Source organism: Talpa europaea, assembly GCF_964194135.1.
Source record: "Talpa europaea genome assembly, chromosome: 4".
In the NCBI taxonomy this organism is placed as follows: Eukaryota; Metazoa; Chordata; class Mammalia; order Eulipotyphla; family Talpidae; genus Talpa; species Talpa europaea.
In genome coordinates, this window is record NC_140070.1 from 71,274,824 (window position 1) to 71,296,842 (window position 22,019).

The window sequence follows — 22,019 nt, forward strand, 5'->3', positions numbered from 1 at the left end:
AACTGTAAAATGGGGAGAAAAATTTTTTTTTTTTATCAAATTCAGTTAATGGATGATTTTTTTTTTCTTTTGTTTGGAATTGGGGTTTTAGTAATTCCATATAATCCTTCAAGTCATGAGAGTTTGGACCAAGTTGGTGAAGAAAAGGAGGTAAGATAAATTGTTATTTTATACATTATGTCATCAGCTTTTTAATAAGACCCGACAGTTTAGAAATATGGCAAATTTATTTACTTATATTTTATGTCATAATGGTAAAATGCAGCAATATTGATTTAATTGAATAAAATATTGATTCAATTTGATTTAATTGAATAAGTTACTAATTTAATTAAAATCTTTAAATTTTTTAAATTTAATTAAAATTAAGAATATAGTAGGATAATTTATCTTCAATTTAGGATAGCATCCTCTAAAACTTATGATGTATCTAAAAAGGGTGTTTAGAATACTTACGTGTATTGCTTAAATATATCATAGATCCTATATATATATATTTTCATAGTTAATATTTTTTGCGGTGATGTTGATTTACATTATAATATATGTCTTATCCATGTAGATTCACACCTTTACAGATGTAGTTTATTTCACCTCTCCCACCACCAAAACCCCAGCAATTCTGCATTAGACCCTCTTTTCTCCTTTGCTTCCACCCCACCACATCTCCCTCTGGTAGCCTTAGTCATAGTCCATATGTTCTCCCTCCTCCTGTTTTACCTCTCCTTTTCTCCTCTCCTTCCACTCCCCCAATGCCTCAGATCTCTGGTCAGCTTTCAAGGTTTGTCTTTGACCTTTTGTTTGCTTTCTCTGATTCCACACATAAAACCACCCAGTATTTGTCTTTCTCCTTCTGACTTCGCTTAACATTAGAGCCTATATTTTTTGGGCAATTTGTTTAAAGTATAAGTGATTAAGCATCTTAACTGTCCCTATTTTTTTTTTTATGAAATATTTTGTCAGTTTTTTAAAATATATAAAATATATATCTTATATAAAATATATATCTTAACTGCCCCTATTTTTTTTTATGAAATATTTTGTCAGTTTTTTAAAACAAATTTTTTATAAAAAGTATTTCATTAAAATGATAGTTTTTATTTTTTTTTAAAGTTTGGAGCGGAAAAGATTTATCATTCCTCACACTAATATTTTAACTTCTAGGAGGCAGCCTGTTTTAATCATTTCTAGATATCTATAATATTTATACCCCTGTCTTTCAATATTTCATTTTGGGGGGGGGGACATAGAAGAACTGGGGTATGGACCAGAGGTGAGGGGGGGGTGAGAGGATTCACCAGAGCCAGAGTGGGGAACAGAACAGGCGGATTTACTGAAATACACTGCTAAGAAGAGCAGTGGGTGAGACAGGAGAGGTCTGCTACACCATATGTGGGTTAGGTCCCTGGTCTTGCCAGGGATCAAACTCAGTCTGTAGCAGTAATAGTGCTGAAATGTAACCCCTATGCCACCAGGGACGCCCCCTGAATTTTTCATCTTTCTATATTTCTGGTCTTGAAAGGTTTCATTCACTCAGTCTCCCCCCTTACTTGGTTCAGTATTTGTTTGATAAGTGTGTGATGTCTTACTCGCCTATTGGTTACCTTTTTAAAAGAAATCCACCTTTTTATTATAGAAGATTTCAAACATAAGTGAAAATAAACCGTGTAATAAAGTTACTTTATCTGTATCAATTACCCAGTTAAAACAAGGTCAGTATATGGCAAGTGTGTTGTCTACCCACTTCCCTCACTGTTGTATTATTTTTAAAAACAGCAGTTGGTTACTGATTTAATCTTATTTCCTACTCTCTTAGTTTTTTTATTATTTATTTTATTGAGGTAGTATTAAAGTTTTGTATGTTTTAGGATAAAGGTCCATACCTCTTTAAATGTATGTTACTATATGATGCTCTCCACCAGTCTTCAAGATTTTTAATATATGTTTAAAGAATAACATGCAAAAAGTGCACAATCATGAGTATACAGCTAGATAATTTTTCACAGATGTGCACTATGTAATGACCAACCAGATCAGGAGATTGGACCAGCAGAAGCCTGTCTGGGACTTTCTCCCAGTCACTAATACTCCCTCCTCCCCTACAGGTAACTGCAGGATTTAACAACAATATTATCTTAATACCACAGATTAGTTTTGCCTCCCTCCCCCCCCCAACATGATAGAAATGGATTCATACAGCATGTATCCTTTTTGTGCCAGACTTCTTTTGCTCAGCATTGTATTTGTGAGATTCGGCCTTGTTTCAGATGGCAGTCTTTCATTTATTTTCATTGTTATTTCAATTTATTCTGTTGCCAATTTCCCTTCTAGATAATCCCAATAAATATAGTTTAACACATATATTTAAACATTTCTGTTAGGCATATAACTGTCAACATTTCGTTAGATACATAGTGAAATTCCTGAGTCATGTGTGCATTCAGCTTCAGTGAATAATGCCAGTTTTCAAAGTGCTTGTATCAGTTTATACTTTCATTAACAATGTGTGTAAGTTTGGTTTGTTCTACATTCTCATCAAAACTTTGTATATTTATATTATATCTTTTTAGTTTGAACTACATTGTTTTGCTATTCTGTTACTGGTTGTTCCAAAGATTGTGCCTTAATTCCTGAACTTACTTAAATTAAATATAAATTGTTAATATTTCTACCATCTCCTAGAATATTCGGGGACCTGAGAATATTTTCAGTTTGCTCATCCCTCCTTCCTGTCTTTGGTGCCATTTTTATCATATTTTAAAATTCTGTATGTGTATATGCTACTGTTTTTAAATAGTCTTTATTTGGTTTATCTACCTTTTATCTTTTTCTATATTCCGTCCTGCATCTCTGTTCTTCCAGTTGAAATCATCTTCTTGTCAAACTCAAGTTGGTATTTCCTTTAAATAGAGCCTACAATCGTGCATTTTCTTAGTTTTTATTTGCCTAAATGGCTTTATTTCACTGTCATTTTGAAGGCTATTTTTACAGGGTATTGAATTTTAGGTCAGCATGGTTTATTTTAGGTCCTTGAAAGGTGACATTCTACTGTTAACTGGCTTCTGTCATTTCATTCAGCCTCATTGTTTCTGTGAAGGTACTGTGCTTTTGTTTCCTTTGATTCTCTTTTATAGTTTCCAATTGAGTATATTTAAAGTACATACATTATGTCATCTCCTCACTATTCTTTTCTTTCTTAGTCTGCCTTAATCTGATTTCTCTTTACTCCTCTTTGTTTATGTTTATCCTTATTACCAGATGATATTATTATTTCTAAGTATTTTTCTGGATGGACCTTTTGAATCATTGTTTCCTTCCATTATCATACTTTTCTTTCTGCTTTGTGCTTACTGGTTTATCTTTTTCAAAAGTTGCTCTTTGCTTTTCTTGATACTGTTATCTTTGGAAAATTAATCTTTAATTCTAATGGATACACCTGTTGATTTGTGTTCTGGGGATTTTGCAGGTTATTATAAAACATTATCTTCAGTTGTCTCTGAAATTACCAGAAGCTTAACTTTCTAGCTGTGAATCTGTCCTTCCAAATGAGTTTTGGTTTTATGTATGAGAATGTTTTTCATTAATTTAACTTCCTCCTGCTTCTTTTTGCCTGTTGCTTTCAAAAATGGTTCTGAGTATATCCTCTCACTAACTCAGATTTTATATACCGAGCTTATATCCCATTATAACTTCTAACTTCAATGTAAAAACCCAAACTCAGTATCTCAACAGCTCTGTCAATCTTAGTCCATTCGTATACTTTATTTTCTATTAGTGGTATCTCCAGTTTTCAAAATTTGTGTCTTTTTGTTTTTTCCATGCATTCACATTGCTCCCACCCCAAAAGTTATTGGTCATTTTTAAAACATCTTTTGACATTTCTCAGATTTCAACTCCCTTTTCATTCCTATCAGAACCACTCTGACCGCAACTCATAAATTCATTCTTCCTCTCTAGTAGTTAGATAGCGTGGTTTGGAGTGATGTAAGAAAAGAATTACTAACTTCAATCAGAAAATATTCAATGCAATATTATAGCTGTTAGAAGTGTAATGTATTATGCAAGATACTTCCAAGGTGTAACTCTTTGATATAAATGTTCTTAACAGGCAATGAACACAAGGGAAAGTGGCAAAGCTTCTTCCAGTTTAGGTCTTCAGGATTTTGATTTACTCCGGGTAATAGGAAGAGGAAGTTATGCCAAAGTACTATTGGTACGATTGAAAAAAACAGATCGTATTTATGCAATGAAAGTTGTGAAAAAAGAACTTGTCAATGATGATGAGGTAAGCACAGTGATGATTACTTCAAAGCTGTTAAACTGGCCTCACTGTATTATTACAGAAAAACCTCAATATTCCCACCTTATTATTATTATTACTACATCTACATTTCTAACTATACACTTCAGATTACACAGCATATACTTAAAGTAATCTGATGATTATTAGATCTTTTAAAAAATAAAAATCAAACCATGTTATATCAGGGGAAGGTACTTGAGCTTTATAAAATTTTTAGACTACTTCATAATATTGAGATTTACTGGTTGTGTTTTTCTCTTTGTAGATGAACTATGCTTCACGATTAGCAATCTTTTGATATTTATCCCAGTTAGTTAATAATTGCATTTGTGATAATCGAATTGCTAAGAACAAATTTATCATTAGTCTTGATGATATTTCATTTTGACATAGATTTCTTTTATTTTACAATAGGATATTGATTGGGTACAGACAGAGAAGCATGTTTTTGAGCAAGCATCCAATCATCCTTTTCTTGTTGGGCTGCATTCTTGTTTTCAGACGGAAAGTAGGTAAGATTAAAAGATAATGTAATGAATCCTGGGCTTTACACATTTTGGTATATTACACTTTCGAACCCTGTCTATTATAATTCCTGAAGTAGAGGTTATAAGACAGATAAAGCATTTCTTTGCTTATAATCTCCTGCCATTCATATGCTAACCAGTGATATCAATTTAATATTGGATCTGCATTAAAGAAAATACTTGCGGGCCTCCCTGGTGGCGCAGCAGTTGAGTGGGGTGAGGGTCCCACATGGCGCACAGACCTCTCCTGCGCCCCCCCCCCCCCCCCCGCTGTTCCCCTCAGCAGTGTACCGCACAGACCTCTCCTGCGGCCCCCCCCCCCCCCCCCCCCCCCCCCCGCTGCTCCCCTCAGCAGTGTACCTCGTCAGTCTGCCTGCTCTGCTCTCCGCTCTGCCTCTGGTGAATTCTCTCACCCTCCTGTGCTTCTGACTGTACCCAGTGCTTGTATAAATAAATAAAATAAAATGTTTAAAACAGAAAGTAAAAAAAAGAAAGAAAGAAAATACTTGCTTTAGGTGAAAAAAAAAAAAAAAACCAACCAACCAGGTCATAATTATGGCATCCGAAATTCAACCTTTTAAATATCCCCAAGATTCTACATTTATGACTTAGAGTTTCCTGGAGTTTTAAGTAGGTGAAAAAAGTCTGACGTCTTTACCTTTAGTAACAGTTGTAAATTACTTACTGTAAAAGCTAAAATTGGGTTGGAAATGAGTGACTCTTGTTTTTACAAAGCGGTAATACTTTAGAAGTAGAGGGTTCCAGAATTATTATCATACTAGCTTACTAGTTTACTATATTATCTGTTACTAAATAGCTTTCTACTTCAGTTACCCTTTGTTTCCACCAAATTCCTGGAATTGTTCAAGATAAGTCAGGAATGTTCTCTGTGTTGTGACTGATTCCTGTAGTGTTTAAAATGCAAAATTATACCACCTTATTTTAGATCTTGGCTTTATGTCTCTCCTGTATTTTAGATTGTTCTTCGTTATAGAATATGTAAATGGAGGAGATTTAATGTTTCATATGCAGCGACAAAGAAAACTTCCGGAAGAACATGCCAGGTAACTTTATTGTTTGTATTGGGGCATTTTATGTGCCTTTGGCTAAATAATTAATTCTTTGTGGGTCATATATAGGCTAAACTAAAAGTTAATTTGTGTTATAATATATAACATGTATGTAGCATATATCACATATACAATTATGTATTTATAAATAATTGAGAGGTGTAAACAATATTAAAGGGGAAACTGTTAGTCTGCTAAATCCAATTATTTCCAAATATTTTGACTAATCAACATCAGCCACCGATATAATTGATGGATTTGCAGTTATTAATCTTACCAGGTTTTTGGTGATCTCTGTTTGACAATTTTGCCATCAGCAGATTATTATATTTGTTTGAGAGTAATAAACAATTTCATTAAACCGTTAGGTAATTCTGATTATTCTTCCTGTAATTAGAATTTCTGAAATGTTCTGCTTTTGGCTTTTTCCCTCTGACACCATACATGGTGAGAACAAAAATGTTAAGTATTAATTTTGTGACCTTAGATTGTAAATTGTTTCTATGTTGAGGGATTTAGGTGGGGAAGATGTTCTTAGGTAAATTTAGTCCATGAGTACCACGTTTTGTTTTAGATTTTTTAAACTCAGCAATAACCCAACCTTTTTTGCTTCATAAGAGTAATGGTAAAGTGAAGCATATGAACTTATGTATGCATGTCATTATTAAATTAGTAACAAAGATAAGAAACTTCATTGTTAAAAATAACATTTACTAAAAATTACTATTTCATTGATTATTTCTTGTCAAAAAGAGAAAATATCCTTTAATTTCACCAAAAAAAAGGTGTAAAATGCACTAATCTAATATTAAGGCCAAGGTTTTTATTTTTAATTTACCTTGTGTATATTGTTTATATAAGCTTTATCAAATGGTTACCCTTCATAGTAAAACCACAGATGATATTTTGAATTATAAACATAACCAGTATTTGTTTCATGTTTGTTCAGTTGGACTTGGGGGAAAGTAGTCTAGTTTTTACTGTATTGAAGTGTACCATCTTCGTGTTTTGTTTTGTTTTGTTTTTTAGGAATTAAAGCATGGTTAAGGGCTTAAGTTCTTTAGTCATAGAATTAAGTAGCTGGAAGGTGTATGCTTTGTCTCTCCTGACTGATAGTGTTAACATTCACCAAAGAAGCCATGAACTTGCTTGAGTGTTCCATTTCACTATTTGGGTCAGACGTTCTGGTTAATATGAAAGAGTCGATTGGAGTTTTTAAAAGTTCTTTCTTTACTATTAAATATTATGGTTACAGGATAGTTTCTTTTGAAATTGTTGCATGGGTTTTATGGTTCGAGTAGTTGATTTTTAGTTGACAAATGTTCTGAATGACTAGTGTTTTCTATTCAAGACCAATCAGTGGTTTTAGCATTTTCAGAGGTCATTGGTCCCTTAGAGAAATGATAAAAACCATGGCAACACTTTAGAAAATGTATGTGTGCACATGTACATACAACTTTGCCTATAGTTATAGGACTGGTGTGTATGAGGTTCACCAAAGAACAAGATTCTTGTATTTGTGACTTTGAAAGAAATACATTTATGAGAAGTCACAGTTTAATTTAGACTGAAACTTGTATGATTGTGTTTTTTGTCTATTTTTTCAAAGTGGTACTTCAGTTTGTTTTTTGGTATTAGTTCCTAAAAGCACTGGTAGAAAAAAAGATCTTTTTATGTGATTTGATGTTTTTATTTACAGATAAGAGTAGGGCTTAAATACCTTTCTCTAGAAATTTACCACGATTTAAAAATTTGAATCAAATGAGTTATTCTTTATTTTAGATTTTACTCTGCAGAAATCAGTCTAGCATTAAATTACCTTCATGAACGAGGGATAATTTATAGAGATTTGAAATTGGACAATGTATTGCTGGACTCTGAAGGACACATTAAACTTACTGACTACGGCATGTGTAAGGTGAGGGAAATTTCTAGTTATTTAAAAAGTGTCAGCAGCTAATAAAATTGTCTTGGTAAAATAACTTTAGAGATGGGGAAATGATTGCTGCTTTGTTTAGGATACTTTTTGGTATCCAAAAGCAATTCCACTTATTTCTTAACCATTCATGAAATTCCACATCTTCTTTGTTCTATATGCTGTAACAGTTAATTACTTTTGGTTGTCTGTAACTTTTTGTCTTGAAAGTTATAATACTACTGAAGAAAATTTTAAAATAATCCCACTACTTTTTGCACAACTACTTGATTTTCCAGTAGTAACTCTGAAATAATGTATTCAAGATTTTCCTAAAAAGTCTTAACATTTTTTATATTTGAAATTTAAATATCTGACATAAAGTATAATAGGTCAAAATAAGAAGTTTAATTACTCTTCTTGTCTCTTTTTAATTTTTTCCCCTCACATAAAACATTTTTTGCATGTCAGCGTGGTTTTAAAATTACAATAGTCTATATATGTTTAATAAAACAGGCATTCTCATGTCATTAGTAAGTGTGCAAATTGTTACAACCTTTTGAAAAGCAGCTTGAGAGGATGTTTCAAAGATAGCCATATTCTTTGATCCAGTAATTCTACCTGTTGAATTATGCTGAGTAAATATTTTGTCTGAGGAAAGATTTATTATAAACATTTTTTGCTATAATTTATGATAAATATACATAAAGTACTTAATATGTAAAAAGATTTAAAGTATAAAAATTTCTAATTCTATGTTTATGTAACTTGTCACATATTACTGTATTGTGTACTATCACTCATTTACTTTTTAATTGAACATAATCTCAAGATTTTATTGTCATTGTAACATACAAAAGATGAAACTTAGAACTATATCACTTGGTCCTTTCTCTTATGTTCCCGCAGTTCAAAATGCTTATATCTCTTAATAACCAGCATATTCTTATATCTGCGGTTGGGCTCAATGCATTCAACTCTCAGTTCAAATCTTTGTAAGTGTTAGCCTTTTTCTGAAAAATTGGCTTAGTCTGCCCACCATAGCCATTCTGCTTTCTGACATGATGCTGCTTCACCTGGGCAGACAGAATCTCTCCCTACTTGTATTATGTCCCTTTTGTGGGATTGAAGCATGCATGCTCCAGTAGGTTTTAAGAATGTTCGTCATGTTTGCAAGAGTGCAATCAGCATGGAAAGAAAACCTTTTCCATACTTGAGACATTTTAATGGACATGCATTATTTATATAATGAAATTCACAAAATAAGGATTTTCCTTTCTTTTTATATTGTCTTTTTTTTTCCCTCTTCAATGAAATTGGGGATTCTGTTTTGCCTGGAAGGTATTTTTAGAAAAAAGTTAATCTTTTGTTGAATTTATTGAAAAATAACATTGATTTGTTATATATTCTCTTTCTAGAGCTCCTCGATCAGTTGGTCAATATCTTTGATAAATCTTCCAAAGTTTTATCAGGTCTTTAAATTGGTTGTCTCCCTACCTCTCTTTCTGTCTTCCCTCTCTCCCCACTGCTTAGTTTAATTAGTGGGAAAAGACATTTGGCTTGGAACTTCTTTTCAAAGACTTTACTATCAGTACTTTGTTGCTTCGTTTGCTAATACATTTATACCCTGGTGACATTAAAGCTTATGAGAAGTGAATCCCTCCAGAATTTAAATGTTATTTTATGATTTAGAGTCAGTATTTAAAGGTTTGTATTGTTATGTTATAGGTAAAATTATCTAATGGGCCTGCATCAGATGTTCAGTGAACAAGAGAATTATTTCTCCTATGAGTTAACAGATTGCATCCCTTGCCATGAAAGTGTGTGTCATTTACTATAAGTCTTTATGTCAAGCCATTGCCGTTAATACAAAACAACTTAAGTCACATTTAATTTTCTTAGAGTATATAAAAATAGCATATCCCTATTAGGAATCAAAAAATTCTTGGCATCACAACATGTTACTAAATATTTCTTCTTGATGTTTATAGCAGAGTTTTATATAATAGAGTAAAATTTGAAGAAAAATGCACTCACTGTGCCTAGAATATCACTAGAGGGACCCCTAATGACCTTGTAACAAACAATGTTTTCCTCTAGATATTTGGAGCTAGGTGTATAGGGACAGGACTGTAAGGAAGGCTGGATTTTTAATGGGTATTTCTCCTCTCCCCCGTTGGAATTTTTTACCATATAATCCAAGAAATAGTTAAATATGAGAAACTTACATATAGTTGAGTTAATGTAGTTGTTAATAAGACGTTGTTAATATATAATCACATAAGAAATACTTATAATGTTTAAAAAAGATTATTAGTTGTATGTTTAATATTATTCACCCTGTTTTATACTATCTTTTTATTGTTTATTTCTTATTAAATTTCCTTGTAACTAGAGAAAGGTGTGACTGATATTGATTCTTTGAAATATATTGCAATTTCCTTTATGACTTAGTATTTGGTCCATACCCCACATTTACTTTTAAAAAGGATATGTAATCTCTGTTTGCATGTAAGGTGTCTGAGATTTTCTCCTTTCTCTACACATACATGTGTGTGCATATTCTCTGTTTATATCTGTATCACTGTATCTATAACTATATGTTATATTTACTTTTTTTTAATATTTATTTATTTATACAAGCACTGGGTACAGTCAGAAGCACAGGAGGGTGAGAGAATTCACCAGAGCCAGAGCAGGGAGCAGAGCAGGCAGAAGGACCGAAGTACACTGCAGCGGGCGGCAGGAGAGGTCTGCGCGCCATGTGGGACCCTCCTCCGGTGGCCAGGGAGCAGCCAGGGATCGAACCGGTGCTTCAGAGGCTGTGGGCAGCTTCGCAACCCAGCGCTCAACCGCTGCGCCACCGGGGAGGCCCTGTTATATTTACTTTTGGCCCAAACTTTTGTGTAAATCTTTTTCTGCTTCCTGTTATTTTTTTATCTGTGTGATTGGGGATTGTGTTGTCAGGTCAGGATGATATAATAAGATATCATAGACTAGGTAGCTTACTTTATTTTTTTGGGATAGAAGAACTGTGGTGTAGGCCAGAGGTGTGAGAGGGGGGACAGTGAGAAGATTCACCAGAGACAGAGTGGGGAGCAGAACAGGCAGATCTACTGAAATACTCTGCTAAAGCATGCAGCAGATGAGACAGGAGCGGTCTGCTGTGCTATATGTGGGTCAGCTCCCCGGCCGTGTATTGAACTCAGTCCATAGTGGTGATAGTGCTGAGACTTAACCCCTAGGTCACCAGGGAGGCCCATACTAGATACCCAAAACCAAAAATTTATTTTATGGTTCAGGAAGCTGGGAAGTCCAAGATCAAGATGCTAGTAGACCAGGGCCTCCCAGGTGGTGCAGGGGTTAAAGTCTCAGCATTAGCAAAGGATTGACTGCCAGCCACTGCAGCATGAGTTTGATCTCCTGCCAGGGAGCTAACCCACATGGCACACCAGACCTCTCCTGTCTTCTTAAAGGACACCACCCCCATTACCTATTTACCCCCCCCATAGGCCCCACCTCCCAGTGCTATCATATTAGGACTTCAACATGTGAGTTTGGGGGGCACACAGGTATTTACTCCATAGCAGAGATTGTGAATTTTCTTCCATTTTGTCCATTTTTACTCTGTCTTTTGAGACTATGTTATTAGGTATATACAAGTTTTAAAACTTTTTAGTGATTGCTCAATTTGTTACTCTGTGGTTTCTCTATTTCTACATATTAGTGTGTGTTGCTTTAATATCCTATATCCTATAGTTCTATTAAAAATAGAACCCCCCAAAATTTGTGCCTTTTTAAAACAACACCAGAAAGGAAGCATCATGACATTAGCAATTACCATTATAAGTGAGATTTAAAGTGCTGCTTCTTTTCATAAAATATGGCTTCTTTTACTCATTTAATGTAATTAAATTTTTTCTATTAAATTTTTTTAATATAGTTTTTAAATGGAATTTTAATCTTAACTGACTCTGCCAACATCTAAAATAGGCTATTTAGTGGCAATAGATGATTAAGCTTAATATATTACCTGTAGATGCTGAACCTAATGATAGAGGAAATAAAAGAGGTAAATTTAACCAGAATTTTGGAAATTATTTCTTATTTTCTTTTTTTAATAAAAGGAAGGATTACGGCCAGGAGATACAACCAGCACTTTCTGTGGTACTCCCAATTACATTGCTCCAGAAATTTTAAGAGGAGAAGACTATGGTAATAAATTAATAGATGGTATTCTCTCTATGTGCTAGAAGGGTGGGTAAATGTGGTAGCAGTTACATTGCAGCATGTATTGGTTTCATTAATTAAGCCTTTTTTGTTCCCCTTAAAACCTACATGAAGACCCTAAATACTGAAATTGAAAACAGTGGTACCTTGGCATAATGGTGGCAGAGGGAGGGTACAGTTTGAATAATATTTTATTATTAGCAACCACTAAAGTATTACAGGCACTATTATAAACAGTTTACATATGTTAACTAAGTTAATCCTCTCAACAGTCCTATAAGGTAAGCACTGTTAATTCCCATTTTACAGATGAGGAAAGAGAGGTATAGAAAGTCTAAATAACTTGCCCAAATTCATAGAGCAGGCAAGTGGCAGAGATTTAAATTTCAGCATTTTGACTCTGGAATCATGAACCTTTGGAAGATTTTTCAGATGACCTGAGATATTTCTTCAAAAAGTCTGAAAGATTATGGAAAGAGTGGTTGTTTATCAATGTCCAGAGGATTTACCTACAAAGACATTTGGGTTGTGGTCCCTTGCATTCAACAGATGTAAAGGAGAAGGGGAACTTCTGACAGCTGCTCACAGTCCAATTCCAAGGCCCTTCATGGGTTTTTAATCAGCTGGCAGATCAAGCTTCAGAATAAGGATGAATATTCCAAATTTAATATAATTCTAACCTCAAAACAAAATATTAGATATAGGGCATGGAATTACCCTCATATTTGGGAAAAAGAAACTTGTGTTTCATTTCCTGTATTTTCTTTTTAAAATTTCTTTTAGGTACTCTGTCTTACGCACATCTCTACCCCAACCCCCCATTGATAGCTGTTCTGTAATCCTCCATGCCTGTCTACCATGATAGTTATAATGCATTTATGTAGATGTTACTTTTTCATTACGTTAATTTTTTTCATTGTGTTATGCATGCATCTCAAATTAACTGACTTTCAAGAATGCAGAGTAGATAATCTGTTCATCTAAAATTTCTTTTCTAAAGGTTTCAGTGTTGACTGGTGGGCTCTTGGAGTACTAATGTTTGAGATGATGGCAGGAAGGTCTCCATTTGATATTGTTGGGAGCTCTGATAATCCTGATCAAAACACAGAGGATTATCTCTTCCAAGGTAATTTGTGCTACTTTATAGCAATTTTCTGTGAATAACCCATTCTAGAGCACAGACGAGCACCTCAGGTTAATGCTTTGAGTAAGAACAAAAATAATCTGGACCATACAGTTCTTACTTAATTTGAGGCTTTGATTTTTACTTATTTATTTATTTAGGTACATCCTTCCTACCTCTGTAGTCTTCGGTCTCATTTGTCAGTTCCCTTCTCCTACTCAAAAACTAACAAAGAGGTTCTTTCAGTTTGTATATCAGTGGAGGTTGGAAGAAGAAATCTTGTGGTGAGAGAGGACAAAGTCTTTTCACCTGGACCCAGAGATTGAGTTCATAGAACAATGTGGTCCAAAGCAATGTAGGGGGGAAAATAGAGTACCAAGAAGATAAGAGGGATCAAAGGGTGAAAAAAGAGGCTCCATGGTTGCAATACAAAGAATTGAATGGAAAAAAGAAACAAGCACAGTCCAAAACCCAGTATATAGTCAAAGAAGTGTGAAGGCTGCCATAAAATTCTGCCTTAATGCCATTTAATACTTAAAACCATCACAGGAACTAAGTAGAGATTTCATATAATAGGACAAATAAAAATTCCAGGGTCCTGGAATATATGGAAAGACATTCAGCCTCACTAGTAATTAGGAGTGGTATACACATTAAAACATTAATGAGCTGCTATTTTATAGGCATTCATTTGGCAAAAAATTTAAAGTCTGATAATAGCAGTGCTGGTGAGGACATGGAGCAGCTGGACTCTTCTAGTCTGCTGGTGGAAATGAAAACAGACACATCTTTGGGGAGTAATGTAGCAGTGTTCGTTGAAATAGAATATAATACTATATGCAGTATGTGCCAAGCATTTTGTAAATACTAACTCCTCTAAACCTATCTCTTGAAACAGGTATTATTTTTATTCCAATTTTACAGATAGGGAAACTGAGGAACAATAAGGTAGTCAAAAAATAGAACATGTATATAAATGATAAAAACAGTGTTGCTGTTCAAGACTGAGAATGGGATGGGGAAAGTACACAGATGTTAGTCTATATAATGCCTCAATTTTTCTACTAGAATGTCTTAAATATCTCATTATAAAACTTAGACTAAAGCCATGTGAAAGTTAAATATAATGCCATCAATTTTATCTTTCTAGTTATTTTGGAAAAACAAATTCGCATACCACGTTCACTGTCTGTAAAAGCCGCAAGTGTCCTGAAGAGTTTTCTCAACAAGGTATAAATCATGTACAAAATCTTTAGTGGGTTATCTCTGTATAAGTGGAGGTTCAGGCAAAGTACAATTAAATTCTAGAATAGCAGCGTATAACTTTTTCTATTATGTCTAGAATTTGCCTCTTTACCAAAGAGCAATTTCAAAGCATTAGTTTTACAAGTTTTCCTTATTATAAGTTTTCCTTTCCATTTTGCCAATATAATTTACCTCCAGCTATATATTGCATGTGGTGTTTTTAATGTAAATGGTGGTCTATACCATGTATTCAATTAGGGGAAAATTGCATCTTTGTGAGGATCCTCAGTTGTACTTTCAGCTCTAGTTTTCAGTTGGATTAGTGTATACAGAATTTCTTTACTTACTGAGCATTTGGGGCTATAGCATTCCCTACAAATTCTCATGTCTAAAATCCTAAAATTAGATAAAATTCAGAAGAAATGAAATGTGTTACTGGCTTTTAAAAATTCTGAATACCATGCAATTGTTTGATGCAGCTGATAGGTTAGAAGAGCTTTTAGTATCTGCGATCATTCTGAACTGTTTTTACTCATCACACTTCTAACGCCAGCTCTCCAACTATCTGGATACCAACTGAGTGTGCTACAGTTTATTTCTGATAATAACTACCCATAATTAGCACCAGGTTTAAAAGCACAGGTTTTAGGTTTAAAAGCACAGTTCCAGAAGACCATTCTTACTTCAGATACCCCACACTTCTGTCTTACTTGGCTACAAAATCAGGGGTTCCCACATACACCCAGCTTCCATGATTTGCTATAACGGTTTGCAGAACTCAGGAAAACACTCTTATTTGCTGTCACCAGTTTGTTATAAAGATCACAAATAAACAACCAGATGAAGAGGTACGTAGGGTAAAGTCCATAAGGGTCCTGAGCACAGGAGCTTCTGTGCCTGTGGAGTTGGGGTAGCACACCCTCTTGTCACTTGGATATATTTGCAAATCTAGAAGCTCTCTTAACCCTGTGGTTTAGAGGTTTTTATGCAGGCTTTATTATACAGCATGATTAATTAAATCATTGGCCACTGATAATTGAGCCCAATTTCCAGCACCTCTGGAAATGAACATGAAAGTTCCAACCCTCTAATCATATGGTTGGTTCCCTTGGTAACTCATCCCCAACCTGAAGTGATCAGGAGGCTCATCAAGAGCCATTTGTTAGCATAAACTCAGGTGTGTTTGAAAGGGACTTGTTATGAGTAACAGAAGACACTCCAATCAGTAAATTACAAAGAATTTTGAAGCTCAGTGTCAGGGCTAAACAAAACACATAAATCTTACTGCTTCACAGTGGTCTCGGCAATTATAAATTTTACTTTAAAATAAACGGTAGGGGCCTCCCCAGTGACTCAGTGGTTGAGCGCTGGGTTGCGAAGCTGCCCGCAGCCTCTGCAGCGCTGGTTCGATCCCCGGCTGCTCCCCGGCCACCAGAGGAGGGTCCCACATGGCGCGCAGACCTCTCCTGCCGCCTGCTGCTCCCCTCAGCAGTGTACTTCGGTCCTTCTGCCTGCTCTGCTCTGGCTCTGGTGAATTCTCTCACCCTTCCGCGCTTCTGACTGTACGCAGTGCTTGTATAAATAAATAAATAGATAAATAAGTCTTAAAAAAAAAGATTTAAATGGGAAGCCTAAGCTTTAATACAGTGAAAAATAAAGGTGAGAGGTGTTAATATGCAAAAATAAAATGCCTTTTTTAAAAGAAAGATTTATTTATGCATACAAGAGCTAGACACAGGCCAGAGTTGCGGGGGCAGGGAGGGGGCGAGGGGGGGCTGTAAGAGGATTCACCAGAGACAGACCGGGGAACAAAATAGGCAGACTGACTAAAATACACTGCTGAAGGGAGCAGTGGGCGAAGCAAGAGAGGTCTGCTTCGCCATGTGGGTTGCTCCCTGGCTGGCCCGGGATCGAACTCTTGTGCTGCAGAGGCTGAGTATTGCTTCAGAGTGAGGTGCTTAACCCCTTGCACCGCCAGGGAGGCCCCTAAAATGCCTTTTATTGGAAAGAAAAATGGGGACATGTTCTCATTCCCAGTAATGAATAGCCAAGGCTTTTTAATAGGTTGTAGACCCCTTCCTAGTCCATTATATTCAGATAATAATGGATTGTATCATTATTGTACATAGGTTGTTGCTGTAATAGGGCATAAGCTTTTTTTTTTTTTTTTTAATTTATTTATTTATTTATGCAAGCACCGGGTACAGTCAGAGATGCGGGAGGGTGAGAGAATTCACCAGAGTCAGAGCGGAGAGCAGAACAGGAAGACTGACGAAGTACACTGCTGAGGGGAGCAGCGGGCAGCAGGAGAGGTCTGCGCGCCATGTGGGACCCTCACCTGGTGGCCGGGGATCAAACCCCTGCTGCAGAGGCTGCGGGCAGCTTCGCAACCCAGTGCTCAACCACTGCGCCACCGGGGAGGCCTTAGGGCATAAGCTTTTAATTTGAGCTAAGAACAAGCATATGTTGAAGTTTGGGGTTTTGCATATTTTGACTCTTACTGTAACCTATGCCAAAGAAATAGCTGGGTGCTGTCAAATGATTTTGCTACTCTTTTTCCTTCCATTTTTCTTTAGCAAGGAGTGATGATTATTCTGGTAGATAGATAGCCATGAGGAAGTCTTACTTGTCACAAACTCCAGATAATCATCTGAGTCTAGTATTAAACTTTCTAGTAAGAAAAGGTAGACCATTCTGATTTCAGACATAAAGGTGTTATATAATGGACTTGAAACATAGGTTACAAAGGTGGTTTTTCTAAGCATGATACTTACACAATTCTTGAAACATTTCTTTCCACTTATAGGACCCAAAGGAAAGGTTGGGTTGTCATCCTCAAACAGGATTTGCTGATATTCAGGGACACCCATTTTTCCGAAATGTTGATTGGGATATGGTATGTAAATTTTGACTCTTTTCTGTATTACTAGATTTTATTATTTTCTGGGGCCAAATTTTATTATCATAAAAGAATGTTGAAAAATTGTTATATACAAATTAAAATAACTTAAAGCCCATTTTCTAGTGTGCTTTTTTAAAAAAGCTTTTAAGACAATAAAAGCCTAGAATTATTAATTTAGTGGAACTGGTTATAATATTATTGAGACTTGTATTAGTGTTGAGGCTTGTAAAATATTTTGATCATTGTGGATACTGTGGGACCATAGAGACTCACTTTAATATGATGGGAAACATCTGAAGGCAGGAAAAAAATGTAGAGGTGGAAGTTTTCTAAGAATACAGGCTTGAACTGTCATCCAATATCTCTTTCTAGATGGAGCAAAAGCAGGTGGTACCTCCCTTTAAACCAAATATTTCTGGGGAATTTGGTTTGGACAACTTTGATTCTCAGTTTACTAATGAACCTGTCCAGCTCACTCCAGATGATGAGTAAGTAGTTCTATAGACAAATATTTTTAAAAGTTCTTTGAAAGACACATTTTTAGTGGCCAAGCAGTGTTTCCATAGTTTATTTGACTACTCAGTTACAGGATATTTGTATCCATTATACTATAATAAATTATAATAGCTGCCAGTTTCTACTTTACTTTGCTTGCATTTCTCTTTTTCTCGCAACAGCCTTGTAAATCCAATTATCCTCTTCATATTACAGATGAGAAAACTGAGTCTCAGAGAGAGGTTAAGTAGTTACACAGCTGTCAGGTGGCAGAGCCAGGTTTCAAACCCAGAATGACTAAGGCTTGTGCTTTTTCCACTGTTTTTCCAGTTGTTTTCTAGTTGTTGTTTTTTTCCAATTGTTTTTTTTTTTCCAATTGTTTTTCCACTGTTTTTCCAATTGTTTTCCATTTTGATGATGGCCATCTTTGTCTGACTTTCTGGGTATTACCTGAAGACAGATTCCTAGAAAGGAAACTAGGTCAAAGGGCTTGAAAATTTGATGAAAGTAACACTGTTTTACAGCACTGCATATGATTTAGAGGAATAGCATCACTCATTCAGATGTATGTTACCACACCCACCACCAGGATGCCCTCTAGCATAGGTCATTGGACCCCCCTCCCCACTGGCACTTCCTCTTCCCATCCATTTCTGGGAGCCTCAATACTACAGGCAGATTTCTAGGGTTTGTTACTGGTTTGGTTTTGTCTGACAAAGGATATGAAATTTTTTAAAGTTCTTGATATATGTTGCCAATTGATTTTTCAGATCACATCAACTTATCAAGTCTAGCTATAGCAGTGATCAGACATGCTGTTTTGTATTTATGTTGCTTCTTGTAAGATATGATTTAGAATAATGTTGATCATTTTCCTGTCATTACAATTCATTCTTTAATTTCAAGGAGACCTTTACTGCTTATTCATTTTACTTCTATCTTGTTAATTCTTATCACAATCTTCACAGCAGCTATTCCAAACTGTCTCTACGTTTCATAAACCTTTAGTCCTACCCCTGCCTCTGTTACTCTTAATGGATTAGCCTTGCCTCAACTGGACAGCAAGGATTGAGACATCCCTGGTATGGATTTACTCCCGTTTCAGTTGTCACCAGGTCACCTTGCATCTCAGAATTGCTCTCTAATTCTCCTCAACCATTTTTTCTTCATTATTCTTGGGAGGCTATCCCACTTTTGGAGGGGGTGCTTTCCTATTTACCTAAGTTCCCTTAGTTTCCTCTAGGATTTCATTTTTCAGTTATCTTATTACTCCAGTTTCTTTCCTATTTCTTTTTCAGCTTATTTCCCTCTTTTTGCAAACATGCTCAGATATTCTAATTCCCTCCCTGAACCTTAGCACTTTGAACCACTACATTTTTTTTCTCACTTTATTTTCATCATCAAGCTTTTTAAAAAATAATAAATGCTCATCGTAAAAGAAAAATAAGCAGTATTTTTATCCAGCTCCTCCAGACTAGTCAATATTGATAGTCTTTGACTAATTACCAGCACTTTACCCCTTGCAGCTTACCCTGCTTCTGCAGCTTTCAAAGGTTGAATTGATTTCCTAATTTCTAAATTTTAAAACATTTTTTGATCGGTACCCTTTTCCCCTGATGACTGTACAACATTTGGCACTCATGGCCTTGTATTGGTTGGCCTCCCCATCCTGGTTCTGCTTCATCTCTGTATCCACTTGTCATTTCTTCCCCTAACCCCCTTGAGACTAGGATGTTCCATGATTCTGTTTATGACATCTTTCTCTTTGCTGTATAACTCGTTTGTACCTTGGGGATTTAGCCAGCCCTATAGCATGGATACCATCTATTTAAATGACGCTTAGCTAAATTGGCAAGCAGTTATAAAGAAAAAGGCACTACGCTAAGTCCTAGGCATTCAAAGATGATCAAGATGTAAGTCAGTCACACAACACTTACTAGCTAATCATTGTTTCTGACAGTATCATTTATTCTCTGAGCCTTTTGCTCAGTTGTCCGCTTCACAAGGTTGCTATGAAGAATAAGTGAGCAGTAATTTCTAGGGTGCTTAGTCCCTGCCCTGATCTCTCCCTAGGCTGCATTTCCATCTGCTTATTTAATTTCTCCCTTAGTTTATAGACAAGCATCTCAAACATACGAGGTCTAAAATTGAAGTAATGACCTTTTGTGGTCTCTTTTTATTGTTCTCAGTTTCTTGGTTTTTTATTTACCTTTTCCTGCACATTGCACCACCTTTTATTCCTGCATCCAGATTCAAAATGTGATTGTTGACTTCTTTTCAGTAACAGACTGTGTAATACCTTCATCTGCCAAGTCCTTGCCTATTTTTCCTTTATCACTTGTATCAGATCCTTTTTTTCTGTTCCCATTGCCGGTTCAGATGTCTTTCAAGTCACACCTAGAATATTTTACCATCTTACTAATTGGTCTTGTCCTTTACACTGTAGTCCATTCGGTACACCTCATCAAGTACTACCCCAATCCTTTAGCTCCTTCCATCAGAAATCTTCAATAACTCCTACATTGCTGAGCAGATAAAATATGTAAGGCTCCTAATTGTCTCCTCCAACCCTGATTTTCTATCCATGTCTCACTATGTTCTGCATAAAAGCTGAGTTCTGATCAGTCTCACTCACCATTCCCACACTGACCAGTAATGTGCTGGTACCTTTGCTCGTACCATTTCCTCTGTCTTCCTCCTTCATTTTTACCTGTTTAAACCTTTTCCGCCTTTCAGAGTTACCTCACACACAAGCAGATTTTCGATAGATCAAGATGAACCTTCTCAATGTAAACATCATTGACTTTGAATCATTTCCCTTCCAACTTCATCTGCCATTAATATCCTTCTATTCCTATGCTCCAGCCCTAATAAATCACTTTTATTTCCCCAGACTTACTATAATTTCATAATTCCATTCAGTCTTTGTGGAATGAGTGCTTCCTTTCTGGATTTCTCCAAGAAGTCCTTTTCTTTAGAACTATGGTTAGAAAGGACTTAGCTTGTCCTGGTTGAAACTAGTAGGTACTGCTTTCTCGTTGTTATATAAGGTACCTTCCCTCCTTGAAGGAAGGGACTGTAGATGTGTAACTTTGTCTTCTGCAGTATGCTGTGTGCATTTAAACATTAAAATATTTGATAGTACTCCTTTGCATATTAAACTAGAAGCTCAGTGTAACAGAATGTCAACATCTCTGTTCCACGACTTATTACCTTCTGGCAGTCCAGGGCTTTATTTCAGGTCTTTCAGTGTACTGGTTCCTGTTGCCTTTTCCTTTTGGGGAACTTCTGGGCCTTCTCACCATCTTCTGTCTGGCCAGTGAGGTGACTACTAAATTGAATGCTAATTCAGACCTGGATGTCACCTGTAATTAGGATGTTACTCTGATCAAAACCCTAGTTAAGATTAAACAGAATGTGATAATTTGCGCCCTTTTTAGTCCCAGTCTTCACTTTAGACTACCTTTTGACTCTAAACCTGCTGTGGGATTATTAGTCTTTATTGATTTTTAGTATTTAGTATTTAGTACTCTTGATTCTTTTAGAAAATGTCTTGGATTAATCTTTAAAACTTGATTTTTTCTCCCCATAATTTATACAAATTATCTTTTTAATCTTATTTTGCCATTTTAATTAAAAGTTGAAGAAATCTGTATTATGAAAATTAATTTATTTTTTTTCCAACAGTGACATTGTGAGGAAGATTGATCAGTCTGAATTTGAAGGTTTTGAGTATATCAATCCTCTTTTGATGTCTGCAGAAGAATGTGTTTGATCCTCATTTCTCAACTTTGCATTTTGCTGTGTTGCTCTTTAATGCATGGATAAAGTTTCCAGCCTGGATACAGTGAACCATTTTATATTTGCCATCAACCAAAAAAACGCTCATTATTATCTTCTGTTGTTAACTAAATTAGTCAGTTATTACATTTGCATTTAACTATAAAAAAAGTTGAAACTAGTTTCCAGACAACTGTGTCAAAAAATAGTTACACTGGTAATCTAGCAGCCTACTGATGAGTAACGAAAGTGTCTCTTTAAAAGAAATTCTTACCACTGCTTAAAAAAGGGTATCTGTTGCTTTAAGTGGGATTACATCATAAACCTCATGATTTTTGTTATTCTTTGTTAAGTCATTTAAGTAAATTAAGTCATTTAATTGGCTTTTACTTTTGGAATAAAAGGTTAATTCAAAATATAACAACTTGT

At 35.4% G+C, this 22,019-nt stretch overlaps 1 protein-coding gene across 1 annotated transcript in view; it reads left to right on the top strand.

The window, feature by feature from the left end:
- PRKCI (protein kinase C iota) overlaps positions 1-21,585 on the top strand; it is a gene marked incomplete at both ends in the record, with an annotated part of 66,452 nt that extends 44,867 nt beyond the window's left edge. Inside the window, 11 exons of the mRNA XM_084232205.1 lie at positions 92-150; positions 4,109-4,285; positions 4,718-4,815; positions 5,808-5,894; positions 7,683-7,818; positions 11,943-12,030; positions 13,046-13,171; positions 14,319-14,398; positions 17,220-17,309; positions 17,688-17,803; positions 21,498-21,585. Coding sequence (XP_084088331.1) covers positions 92-150; positions 4,109-4,285; positions 4,718-4,815; positions 5,808-5,894; positions 7,683-7,818; positions 11,943-12,030; positions 13,046-13,171; positions 14,319-14,398; positions 17,220-17,309; positions 17,688-17,803; positions 21,498-21,585 — 1,145 coding nt within the window. The remainder of the gene's footprint in view (positions 1-91; positions 151-4,108; positions 4,286-4,717; positions 4,816-5,807; positions 5,895-7,682; positions 7,819-11,942; positions 12,031-13,045; positions 13,172-14,318; positions 14,399-17,219; positions 17,310-17,687; positions 17,804-21,497) is intronic.
- Positions 21,586-22,019: the final 434 nt, after the last annotated feature.